General features: G+C 40.2%; 1 protein-coding gene across 5 annotated transcripts in view; it reads left to right on the forward strand.

Annotated features, from left to right (window-relative positions):
• Window positions 1–14,089, forward strand: part of zgc:153039 — a 128,360-nt gene that overhangs the window by 33,911 nt on the left and 80,360 nt on the right. For all 5 annotated transcript variants that reach the window (XM_067995254.1, XM_067995252.1, XM_067995255.1 and 2 more), the window contains one exon: window positions 12,500–12,657. In XM_067995254.1, the coding sequence (XP_067851355.1) occupies window positions 12,500–12,657 (158 nt within the window). The remainder of the gene's footprint in view (window positions 1–12,499; window positions 12,658–14,089) is intronic.

The following is a 14,089-nucleotide window of genomic DNA, read 5'->3' on the forward strand; positions in this document are numbered from 1 at the left end:
ATGTATGTCGTTATCATCATCCTCTTCTTTCTTCCCTTTCCAACTTTACTCGTTCAATTTGAGGTTGACCAAAAGTAATTTCAGTTGGGGCGTTCTAAAACTATCCATAAGAAGTGTGAAAAAAATTAAGCTTTTTTTCAATGGTTTAGCATGGTATTGATGATTGTCAAGTTACAAAAGAAATTAAAAGCCACCTTTACTCACCAAAATCAGGTCCCAGTGTAAATCAGTTCAATGTTGCAATGATTATTCAGTTTCTCTCCAGGCAGTTTGCTTAAGGTGCTTAATGTCAAGCAACTCAATTCAAATACATGCTTGCTCTGTGATTTGTTCAGGTGTGTGTGTCTGGCAGCTTTTTGAATTGAACAGTTATTTAAACAAGTATTTGGCTCCACTTAATGTTTCGGGGTTATTTATTAGTCTGTGCTTTTCAAAAGCTCTAGATCAGACATTGACTTGAAGATCTGTTATTTGGCTAGTCCCTCTGGAGGAGATAGCTAGAAGACAACTGTCGTTGGTGAGGATAGAATTTTTTAAAAAACTGTTGCATGAGAAAAGTAATTAGTCATAGTTTTAGCACCAGAGTTGAGAACTATTATTTCCTACTGTACAAAGCATTGTGTGATAGCTACTGTAAACGCTACGTTTCTACTATAATTTGCTTGTTCATTTACTAGTTAATAAACATGTTTGTCACTAAAGCATATGATAAATTCTAGTGTTAACGTTGTCTACCGCTTTCAAAGACCGGGAGGATTCCATAGAGGTATGGAATGGGATCAGTAGATGAAGTATTCTAAAAAGGGATTCTCTTATGCTGGATGCAATAAGATATTTTACCTTGATACCAAGGCAAGTGAAAACACTCTCGAGGGCACAGGGAGCAAAGGGCTCATCTTCAAGAGTAGTCTGAAACACTTCAAAAATATCCAGAATAAAAAGGGAAAAGGAAACAAAAATATAACGATGAGATACTTTCATCCTATATTTATTAAATTTTGATCCCAAGTTCCAGAAGTTAATGGGTTATATTGTACTCTATCTTGGTACTCATTTTCCTTTAAGGCATTGTTCCCTCACTAAAAACTGACTGGTTTGTGTGATAGTATTGTCCATTATGACGATTAAGCATACTCCAACTATAATTTTGGAGGGACTTGCATCAAATAGATTTTATTAAAAGATTCTAGGAAGTTGATTTTTTGCTTACTTTTTAATTGCTATCCTAGCAATCTAATAGTGTCTTTGTCCAACAAGGAACTTCTGGAAAAGAAAAGCATTGGAAATTTTAAAATTTATTTTTTACTGTGCAAGTTACCTGAGTGTTGGGAGCTGTAAATTGTATTCTATTAAATTATAGTAGCTATTTTTACTAAACATTTGTGGTATGGGCAGAGGCGCTTTGGCAGTTTGAAAGTTCTAATTAATATCTTCTAGTATTTGGGGAAATCTTGCTTGGCTTTTAGCATAAAATTCTTGTGTAAAGTTTGTGTTTCAGGAAAAAGATGAATGAGTCTTTTTTTTCTGATTTGTATAAACAGTCTCGAATCTGAAGGTTATGCTGGTGATTTTAAATGACTTTATTGCCCTGTATTGTAAGAGCACAGATTTCTGTTTCAGAGGTATTGTATTCAGTATTACTTGGACTGACCAGAAGAGGGCAAACAAGATGAATGTTCCTTTCTCAGCCTGTTTGTTTTATCCATGGCAGCAGAATTTGGTTAAACTGTGGCAAAATGTGACAGTGAGATTTTATTTATCATTTTATTGATTTTTCTCTTCCCTTTCCCACTGTGCTTTCCCCCACCAAATAATTGATCTGCTTTCAACTCTCTGCCAATGGTGTAATGGAGTTCTGTAACTGGGTGCTAACAAAAGTTGCCCAGGACAACTCACTCCAGTTTTCCCATACTTAATGTCGAACAATACCTTCTTTCCACTTGACAGTTTCCACAAGAAGTTGAGCTTGATAACTCACTGCTTGGGAAATTGCTGGACTAACCAACATCATAGCCTATGTACAGTATATTGGTGTGTCATTGGACTGCAGCAGCACCTCTAACAAAGCTGGAGCTAAACCAAGATTTATTTTCTTTTTTAAAAAGTCATGCACGCAGACATGATCTAATTTTGTTTCATAATATGTGACATTAAGATCTACTCATTTTGCAAATCTTGTGCAATGTACAGATTTAGGAAGCTGCAAATGGGATAAATACAGAAAGAATTAGTATACTTGGCAAGGAAAAGGGTTGTACAGTAAATCTTCATTTAAATCACACTGGAACTTTTGTTATGCAAGTAACAGTGCAGTAAGAAATTGCTGCACTTGCATGCTAAAGACAATTTTTTTTAAATGGTAACAAACATGGTTTATTGCTATTGCAGTTAATAAACCAAATACTGATTCATAGTAGGAAATTATCCAGATTCATTTTTGAGCGATAAAATTCTGTTGTAATGATTGTGCTTTTGACTTTCTTTGAACGACTGTGTATTTTTTAACCAGCTATGGAGGGATGAGTACTAGTAGGATTCCCAGTAACTGGAATCCCATCTTTCACAGAGTTTTGACATAATTTTAACTTGCTGGATATGCTGGAGCATATTAATTGAATGACTTTTTAAAACAAAATAGAAGTTAAAAGGAAAATGTAGGGACAGCCAAGCAACAATAAATTGAGCAACATCTAAAAATCATGAAAGTAAGCATAAGACTTGATGTCTGTCCTAATACCATTTTGCACCACTGTTTAGACTTTCTGGTAAAAGGGCACTTTGTTGCATTGATAACAAATAACTGACTGCAGCTGAAGTTTAAAATTTAAGCCAAAAGACTATGCCCCTGCCACAAACAATGCAACTGATACTAAGATTGATGCACTTGTAAGCTTTGTGATTTCTACTGATAATTGTAGGTTTACTTTTTGTTTCATCCATCCTGTTTACCTTAGCATAATTTTTATTGATAACTTAATTCCAATAATGCAGGCTTCCAAGTTCATTCATTATAGTTTAACTTCTTACTCTCCTTCCTGGCTGGTGCCTGTGATGAATCAGGAGGTCTGTCTTGTTTAAGATCATAAGAATCTCAACAGATAGTGTTTTTTTTTACTTAATCTTTTAAAAACTGTTCTGAGCTTCCTTTCTGGAGAAAATATAGTCTGTCTGGTTGACATCGAATTGTGGGGTTGGGCGAGGTTCAGTCTGACTTTTTACATCTTTGTCTGTAAATAGTCCTTTATCAGATTCATATTGTTTGGCTGTACACCTCAAACTTGAGGTATTAATTTGGCTCACTTAGTATCACTCTTGCCCTGAGGCAGAAGGTCATGGCTTCAAGCCCCATAATGATCTGAAATACACAATCTAGACTGACACTTCAGTACAGTACTGAAGGAGTGTTGCATTATTGGCAGTAATGGAAGTAATCAATAGTGCCATCAAGTGACACCTCACTGACGCTCAGTTCACTTTCCATCAGAGCCACTTGTCTCCTGCCACAGCCATGATCCAGTTATGGATGCAGAGCTAAATGCCAGAAGAGAGGTGAGTGTGGCAGCATTAGACTGGATATAGCACCAATAGGTCCCAGAAAAATTGAGATCATTGGAAACACCACCTAGAGGCTGGAGTCAGACTTGATGCACAGGAAGGTGGTGGTTGGAGGCCAATCATCACAGCCCCAGGACACTGCTGCTGGAGTTCTTTAGGACTGCATTCTTGGCCACCATCTTCAGCTGCTTCATGAATGATTTTCCCTCCGTCATAAGGTCAGGTGTTCAGCTCCATTCACAACTCTTCCAATATTGCAGCAGCTCATGTCACCTGACGGCAGGACCTTGAAAACATCCAGACTTGGGCTGACAAGTGGCTGGTAGCTTCTGTGCCACACAAGTGCCAAACAATGACCATCTTCAACAAGAAAAGACCCAACAATCTCCCTCTGACCTTTACTGACACCACCAATGCTGAGTCCCCCACCATCAACATCCTGGAAGTCACCATTTTACCAGAAGCTGAACCAGCCATATCAACACCATGGCTACAAGAGCTGGATGGAGGCTAGGTACTCTGCAACAAGTAGTTCATCCTCTGACCCCTCAGTGTCTCTTCACCATCAAGTTAGGAATATGATTGAACACTCGCCTAGATGGGTGCAATCACAACAACACTCCAAATTTGACACAACCCAGGACAAAACAGTTTGCTTGATCGCTCCTCCCACCTCAATATTCACCCCTCCACCCACTGGTGCACTATTACAAGTCTTCAAGCTTGCTTCAACAGCACATCCCATCTCACGACCTCTACAAGAAAGACTAACAGCTGCATCGTGTGAACACTATCATTCCAAGTTCTCCTCCGAGTCTCATGCCACCCTTACTTGGCCATATGCCACTGTTCCTGGCCCCGACTTAACACCATCATGGGCAACCCATACTGTTTCACTGTACCTATCAATGGTAAAAGGAATTTGTTGTTTGCCGGGGGAGCGCAATAATCCTAAATCATTTTTACATATAGTGAATCATTTGGAGTTTGGGGAAGTTGACTTTCGCATGGAGTGTGAATGTCAAGTATATAGAGAGAGCCTGAATTGTTAAGTTACCTTCCTTTCAGGGTGTAACAGAGCTTGATGGACTGTGTGTGGGATTCTCGGTAAAAACCTACGTTTTACCATTCTTTATTACTGCTGTTATTTTTAAATCTAAAGCTACTTGCTTGATGAGTATAAAATAGAAGACTAACGGTTATTGTTTATCGTTAATTCTGAGGTATTCAGAAGTGATGGCAAAGAAATTCATACAGGTGAATTTGGCATTTTATAAAAATCCGCTCATTTTGGACGTCGTTCCTTTTTGAGTTGTGATTTCTTTCACCCACCTTTTCCTCCCACTTCAACAACAACTTGCATTTATATAGTGCCTTTAACATAGTAAAGCATCCCACGGTGCTTCACAAGAGCGTTATCAAGCAAAGTTTGACACCGAGCCACATAAGAAGATATGCAAGGAGTTAGGTTTTAAGCGGCGTCTTAAAGGAGGAGAGAGAGGTGGAGAGGTTTTGGGAGAGAATTCCGGAGCTTAGGGCCCAGGCAGCTGAAGGCATGGCTACCAATGGTGGAGCGATGAAAATCCGGGGTACACGAGGCCAGAATTAGGAGCACAGAGATCTTTGAGCACTGTAGGAGGTTACAGAGATAGGGAGTGACGAGCCATGGAGGGATTTAAAACAAGGATGAAAATTTAAAAATGGAGGTGTTGCCGGACTGGGAGCCAGTGTAGTTCAGCGAGCACAGGGGTGATAGATGAACGGGATTTGGTGCGAATTAGGATATGGGCAGCAGAGTTTTGGATGAGCTCAGGTTTACGGAAGATGCAAGGGGGCTGCTGACCAGGAATGCATTGGGATAGTAAGTCTAGAGGTAGCAAATTGTAAACAATTTTACAACACCAAGTTATAGTCCAGCAATTTTATTTTAAATTCACAAGCTTTCGGAGGCTTCCTCCTTCGTCAGGTGAACGATGTGAAAATGAAATCCTCGAAATGAAATCGCATTTATAATTCACAGAACAATGCTTGGTGATTACAGACAGTTTTTTCAACTGCCTGTTGCCAAGGCAATCAGTGTGCAGACAGACAGAGGTAGCAAAGGCATGGATGAGGGTTTAGCAGCAGATGAGCTGAAGTTTAATTATTGAAAATACTTATTTGAAAGCAGCCTGAAAATACATGGCAGTTCATTACTATCAATTCTGGATATGCAGCTAATTATTCATAAAATTCTATTTTATTGTTGTATGAGACAACAATCTTTGATAGATTTTTCCTAGCCATACTCTTTAAATATTTTTTAAAAATTAAATAACTGAATTGGTTTGGGTCCATGTAGTCAGAAATGTATCTGCATCAGAATTTGCAAAGTAGCCTTTTCACCTGAAATTATTTTTGCTGCTGCTTCTTGCCAATAGAAATAGAAAGTAGCAAAAGCTGCTGGCTGCATTATGCTCAAATGGTTAAATAAGTCGTTAAGTAAGCTCCAGACGAGATTCTTCCGCTCTGCTGCCAGCTAGCCTTGTATTGCTTAGCTGCTTAATGTCACTAAGAAGGGAGGACACTGTATACTAACCAGCACTGGGAAGGGCAGCAAATTAAACTTGTTTGCAATTGATTTCATTTATAATCTAGTGCTTATGTTCTTTTCCCCTGAGTTCAAAATGTGATGTGGCTGTTGCATCTTGGTACCTAAGACTACTGTCAGTGCGTGCTTTGCACACCAAGCTACCATCTTCAATTTGATGAAAAATAAATTAAAGAAGAAATCCATCAGTGTCATTTCAGACAAATAGGTATTGATTTCAATTGCAGAAATAAAATGAGATCATGCCTCACCTTGGATATTTGGACCACTTTTTTTTAATACTGACGTCGTCTTGGGTTTGATGGTTTCATGTTAAAATGGAAGTAACGTTTGCTATAGCTTTGCATTTCATTCTCCTGAAGGCTACTTCAATCCCGCTGCCCCGCTCGCTTGCTGCCTCTCTCTTTGACATAAACTCTCAATGTCTCCTGAGTGTAATTAATCTGAATAATTAAGGGTTGTGTCAGCATTGTTTGGTGTAGTTCCATTTGCTTTTCTGCATAGTGTTACTGGTAATTTTGAAATATATGCGCTTCTATGTTGTCTTTTTTTCATCTGTGTTTTGCAGGACGGTGGGTAAATTTTCAGGGATTTGTGCAGGTTTTCCGTTATGGGTCAAATCATAAACTAATGTAAGGAATTAAACTCTGTTCAATTTACTGTAGCACATTCAAAATAAATACCGTGGAACCTCACTCATCAATCTCTCATATGTAATCCATCTTTTTCACATGGTCCTGGAGGAAGCTCCATTATAATTTGGTAGATAAGATCTAATCTTGATTTGATTTTCCAATGAGAACTGCTGTACAAGTCCCCAATAATTGTAGTAATGTTTTGCTGTAAACTGTTTCTTTTGGGAGTCTTTTTAAAATTTTAACATCTCTTTATTTATTTAGCTTTGAGCAATGCTGATCCCAGATAGAACAAACCTATATTTCAGTTGGAAATACTGTTACAGCTAACTTAAATGAATTTTCTAACTTTGTGAATGAAAACAAAACTTGTGCAAACCAATTACAACTTTTTCCAAGGTAATAAGTTGGCTTCCTGCTAACTATCCAGTATTTAAAGTAGAAACTTGCATGAATAGGTTTGAAGATTTGCTTCCAAATACTTCGCTATTTTTTCCAATAATAATGATCTAAAGTGAAGCTGAACAAATATAGGTGAAATCTGTAATTTCAGTACAATCTTATTAAAACAAACTTCCTTGTTTCCACCCCCCCCCCCCCCAAAGAAAATTCTTACAAGAAGGAAGGGAGATTAACCCAGTCAGATGTACATTTTGTTCAGTTTCCAAAGCCTCAAGTAATAGAAAATCATGTACTGTTGCCAAAAATATTTTTCTTGTGCCAGATGCAGCATTGTATTAGCAGGTGCTGGTCCTGTGTTGTAATGCAAAATAATTGTATTCATCAGACATATTCTTTTTAGCCTTGTAGATCCCAACAAAATGTAATTGTTCCACTGGGCTAGCATTTTCCAAAGAGAGATCCATTTTAATGGACTTGTGACTTGTTAACATTTTTGGCCTGAAATGGGAGGGGGGGATGGGTGTATGAATTCTATTCAAAAATGAAACTTCCTGAATCTTGGAGAAGAGGATTAACATGCACCGCCCCCGAGTTATTTTGTCCAGGAGTGAAGGGCTCGCAGTACTGCAGACTGCTTGGTAATGGTTTGACATTTTTCTAGCATCATTTAATAACTTGCTTTTATTGGTGACACAACCATGTCCATCTTGGTGATTGGATATATTTCAGCTTATTACTGATATGGTCACAGCTTTAGGAAATTGTATGACCTCATCCTTTTGAGTTGGTGTAGTAGAGCTGGTTGTCTGACTTTCCTCGGGAACAGTGGCGTCAGAGTGGTGAACCTCAGACAGTAGATGTGATGCCTGGTCCCTCCTGGATCTTCTGTTCTCTGAGTAGATCCACCTTGAATGCCGGTAGCTATATTTGGACGAGTGGGTTCAAATCTCACTTTTGGAGAAATTTCTTGTACGCCCAAGTGAGACACATTTATTATCCGCCTATATTTGACACGTATAGGCTGCAAGTCTTCAAACTTCTGTGTTTGTCTCTCTCGCGCTGTCCCCCGCTCGGTCCGCCTGTCTCTCTGCTGCTAACCCACGCTCGGTCTCCTTGAGTTCAGCCTGATTGCTGAAAACTTAATTGTGAGGATACATTTCAGGCAATTTTTAGGGAATTTTTCTTCCAACCTCCAAATATTATACATTTTGTTTTTAACTGCCATGTGCTGCCAAGAAGCCTTTAAAATACTGATAAATTCTTTGGTGCCAGTAGCCTCTAAGATCTCTGTGCTCCTCCAATTCTTGCCTCTTGCGCATCCTGATTTTAATCACTCCACCATTGGCGGCAGTGCCTTCAGCTGCCTTGGCCCTAAGCTTTGTAATTCCCTTCCTAAACCTCTCCACCTATCTCTTCTCCGTTTGAGATACGCCTTAAAACCTACCTTTTCGACTAAACTTTTGGTCTCCTGTCGTAATACCTCCTTATGTGATTCAGTGTCAAATTTTGTTTTATAATCGCTCCTGTGAAGCAGCTTGGGATGTTTTACTAGCTTAAAGGTTGTTGACCGGAGGTCACCGGTTACGGTTATTGGCTTAGTACAAAGAGAAGAGTCAATTCTCTCTTAACTCTCAATTCACTTTATTTACGCCGTTAGATCATATACATATAGCTTATACGTCTGGTTAGATATAGACATGCAGTTTACACCAGGTTATACAGTTTTATACCCAAACTAGGATCTAAACGCACACCCACTAGGTTTCTCCGACACTCCGAGTGGTCACAGAATATAAAGGATAATACCCGAAAAGGAGAGCTGACGCTGGTCAGGCGTTCCGTTCTCTCTCTCTCGACGTCGTCTCGACGTCCCTGACGTAGGGTCTTCCACTTCCGCGATGGTTGGTCACCGGAATCTTCGCTCTGGCTCTACGCCCCAGATTCTTCATTCTTATTCCGAATCTTATCTCTTCAAGCTGTACTGTCTCTCTCCCTTTGGTTTAGACTTGCTCGCCTTAGCCTGTGTCTTCTCCTCATTGGCTCTGTCCCAAGGACTTAAGTAGCATTACCTCATTACTCCTTTTCTAAATAAGGACTTGTGTCTTATCACATCTCCTTATCTTTCACAAAACTTAGCTAATTCAAACCGGTTCCAGCCAGCTCAATCCAGCGGCTGAACTCAGGTTACTTCAGTTCAAAAGTTGCTCTTGCCTGTGTGTCAGCAGCTGATGTCTCGGGTTACTTTCTGCAGCCCCTGGCCAACAAGGTGCTATATAATTGCAATTTGTTGTTGTAGGTTATGTGCTTAAGTCCTTAACGAGGCTTGAACCTACAACGTTCTGACTTCGAGGTGAGAGGAATACTCTCACCACTGAGTTAGAAGGGAGGAATATTTAACATATTCAGAGGATGTGGATATTTTTGATATTGCAAGTTTGTAGTTAAATATCTGCAGTTTATTTCCAGGAGAAATTGTAGGTCTAAGGTACATAATTTTGTCAAAACGTACCACATGGTAATGTCCAAAATTTTCAGCATTTCCAATGTGCTTTTGCTTTGTGGCTGAAGGAAGCTTACCAGTAAGTCGTTCATACAGATAGATAACTTTATTTTTTTTTAAAATCAATTTTAAATTTCTGTATGTAGCACAATGGTTATTTGAGGTCTTGTAACACTGACCAAATATTGTAGCCTGAGATTAGGAATGAAGAAAAGACCATTCGGTGTTTTGAGTGCAATCTAATGTTTTTATTAGATATGTATTTCAGGAAGCCTGTCTTTACTGTATAACCTCCTAATTGGGAATTTGTGTCCTTCATTTTAGTTGAGATTCCATAATTTCTTGATTCACTGCGCTCGGTAGCATTTTATTCCGTAAGCTTCTGACGAATGAGTAGAGTTTTTTTTATTTGTTCGTGAGATGTAGTGGTGGTGGTAGAGGTTGTGGGGCTGTGAGGTGCTGTTGAAGTAACCTTGTTGAGTTGCTGCAGTGCACCCTGTAGATATATATTACAGCCACAGTGCACCAGTAATGGAGGATGTGGTTATTGAGTCCAGTGGCAGGGGTGCTGATCAAACAGACTGCTCTATCCTTGTGTTGAGCTTCTTGAGTGTTGCAGCTTCACCCACCCAGATAAGTGATGCAAATACCACACTTTTTTAACATGAACCTTGTAGATATGAAGAGGCCTTGAGGAGACAGGATGTGAACCACTCATCATGGAGCACCCAGGCACTACCCTGCATTCATAGCCACATTGCTTCTAGTCAATGGTGACCACCGCCCCCCCCCCCCCGGCCAAGGAGGAACTCTGCTATGATCGTACTGTTGAAGGTCAAAGGGAGATGGTTGGGCTTTTTCTTGTTGGAGATGAGCATTGCCCAGCACTTATGTGGCACAAATGTTACCTGTCACTTGTCACTTGGATGTTGTCCAGGTTTTGCTGTAAGTTGGCATAGGTTGCTTCATTATTGGAAGAGTCGTAGGTTCAGGTCTAATTTACAATTTGAGCCCTGGTTCCTCCTTCTGGTACACACAAAGAACTTTGCCTTCCATCTTATCAATTGGCTTCATTTTTTTCAAAAAGGAAGAACTTACATTTATATACTGCTTTTCACATTCTCAGAGCACTTCACAGCCAATCTTTTGTAACTGAAATGTTATATACTCAAATGCAGCTGCCAGTTTAGGCAACTCTTCCACCTTTGCCCCTGAAAAGAAATGTTATTTTTTCAAACTAATTAGTTCCACAAAGGTTGAAAGCCATTTAGCAACATAACTTTTTTTTTTCAGTGTGGGCAGACTGGTTTTGAGGTTGTACAAAAGGACTGAGAAATGTTGCTTTGAGATGTAGCCATTATATTGTCTGCAACACTAGCAGCAGAAATTCGTTTTCTGCAGGAATGATTGTGCCTGAAAATGTCTTGCGTAATAAATAAAATCACAAATTGATGTATAGAATATATTTTGTTAAAGCAAACAAAGGGACATTGGAGTTTTTTTGTCTTTTTTATTATACCTTGCTTCAAGCAATAGTCCAGTTGGAAAACCAATTTACAGGACACGTGCAGCAGGAATGTGTACAGTAATTGTGAATCATCTTTAGATGGCCTGTCATGAAAACCTTTTGTTCATAAGTATGCATGCCACGTGGGAGACTGGATACATGAAATTTTAGATGCACAAATAGGATAATGAAAATTGAATGGCACACTTCCACTTTCCTGGATGTGCCTTGTGTGCCTCATTAGTTTTATTAGCTGCACTTAGAAATGCTGACCTATAGCATTTCAAAACTGAAGTTGGAAGATGTAATTATTTTAAGCTCTTTTGATGGCTTGTATTCTGGTTAAGATTGGTATGTTTACTTTTTAAATATTCTATTTCAAAAGGTTTTCGAGAGTAAAATAGCTGAACTGTATTTACTAACCATATAGAATGTCAGTCAATGCATAGCATATAATCTAGAAGTGGTTTATGATGCCAAGATTAGATGCTTTGTAAACATCGTTGCACATATATGGTATAATTTATTGCTGCATGATTATTTTATTTCGTCAAAATTTAAGTTTGTTACTACATTAAGGTAATTCGTTCCCTTGATGGATAGTTGTTATGGCAGTGGCAGCTAATCCATACAGACCAGGGGGTACTAGGTTCAATTCTTGGTCTGTGTTGAGTTAACTAATTGCAGCTGAGGTGGTAGCTGGGAGTACTACATGTGGCCTCAAAACCCCAGGTTAGCAAAGGGAAAAAAACACTAGTGTTCCTGTTTCTGAATGCTATCCAGTGACCCCCCCCCCCCCCCCCCACTTGCTGGAAAGCACATGTGGATGTTGGGCCAGGACAAAACTGGATGTGGATTTGATGCACCCTATGTGTAAAGTGCCTCCTGCCCACTTGCATTTTCTGCTGCGGCTCACCCATGAAGGATGGCCACTTGGGACAGATATGGAGAATGACTGGTGTCTGTGGAATTGTGCTTCTTGAAGGAGAGAACTAAGGGAGAACATTTTTTTCCCCAAAGTAATCAGTGGGACAGCAGCACAAAATTTCTCTTCATGAACTATGTCATGCTCTATATCAAGCCTCTAGACTTTCCTTCCCTGTGTCCTGGATTCTGTTCAATGATCTAGCTGCCCCTAGAAATAAATATAGAAGCTGTCTTAACCCAAGGCTACGATGCTGGGCATACTCTTGCCCATTGCAGTTTATCATTTTGCATTTCACTAGTCAAGCTTGTTTTTGTGGTAACGAGAGTACGAGTTCCTCCTGAGTATCCATGAGTATGATTTTCTTTCTTTTTATTGTTTTAAGATTGCTGCTTCAAAAGAATTATGGCTTCCTTCAAGATATTAATGTTTGGCATCCCTTTGTCATAATTGGGATCTACTCTTCAACTCTATCGGCTGCGATGAGCACCCTGATTGGAGCTTCCAGAATTCTTTATGCACTTGCAAAGGATGATATATTTGGCAAGTTATTTTCTTTCTTTTAAAAACTGAGTTTCTTGAATCAAAATTACAAAGAGGGATCAAATGATGTCACAGTTACATGAGTATAATGTAAGACTTTCTGTCTATCATACCTGCATCAAATAGCTTGATAAAAATGCAACTGTGTTCAGAAAACTAATTTCTTCTTTTAAATAAACACACACAAATTTAAGGGCCGAACATTGTTTATTTGTTGCATTTTCTTCTAAATGTGCATGCGTATAAATGAACAGTGCATTAATGTACCAACCTGCTTAGCATAACGAACTGAGGGATTTTAAGTAAAACAATTTAATACAATTATGAAAACCTATAAAGTACAGTGTGTTTTAATTGGGGTTGTCTTCCAGAACCACTAAGTAGAAATGTGGGGCCCGATATTAGGAGGGCGGCGGGTTCGCAGCGGGGGGTCGACTGGGCGCGTGGGTAACGCCCAGTGAAATGGGGTGCTCCACACGGAATCGCAGGCTAATTGGATCCACTTACCTGTGCTTCCGGGTTTCGCGCTGGAAAGCTGCGCAGCGGGCGGACTGCGCATGCGCAGCACAGGCTGTCAGCTGGAGGAGCCCTATTTAAAGGGGCAGTTCTCCATGGACGCTGCAGAAAATTAGGAAAAATTACAGCATGGAGCAGCCCAGGGGGAAGGCTGCTTCCAGGTTTAATGATGCCTCACTCCAGGTATTATTGGATGGGGTGAGGAGGAGGGGGAGGACAGAGATCTCACCCCACCCCCCGTCGGGTGGGAGGAAGCGGCCTGCCTCTGCCACCAAGAAGGCCTGGCTCGAGGTGGCAGAGGAGGTTACCTGCACCACCAACATATCGCGCACCTGCATACAGTGCAGGAGGCGCTTCAATGACCTAAGTAGGTCAGCCAAAGTGAGTACACTTACTCATTCCCCTACACTCCGTCTGGCACATCACCTCCCCCACCCACATCTCCTTCTGCACTGCCAACACTACTCTGTCACATCACCCCTCATACCCACTCAAAGCTCATCCTCATCTTACCTGCACTTACTCACCTCGCCAGTACTCATCCCGTCACTACCACTCAACCCAATCCTCATACAATCTCATGGCTCAATCTCATACTCACCCTCTCGTGCATCTCTTTCACGGTCAGTCTCACTCAACCTGCCACTACCTGTGCTGCAGCCACAGGGCATGCATCACATATGTGCAGTAGGAAGCGTAAGGCAAACATGTTGTGAGCATGAAGGGGATGCACAAGGGTGTTTGAGGGTTTGTCATGGTTTTTACTTATATTTGATTTCTGATCAACTCACATAACATATATTGTCACCACTACTGCCACGTCTTTGCGAATCTTGTCTGGTTTGTGCAATAATGCACTTTCCTGAGGATCACTATGAAGACCCACAACTGATTCCACCCATTGTGTCACTGCAGA

This window comes from Heptranchias perlo, chromosome 13 (genome assembly GCF_035084215.1).
Source record: "Heptranchias perlo isolate sHepPer1 chromosome 13, sHepPer1.hap1, whole genome shotgun sequence".
NCBI lineage: Eukaryota > Metazoa > Chordata > Chondrichthyes > Hexanchiformes > Hexanchidae > Heptranchias > Heptranchias perlo.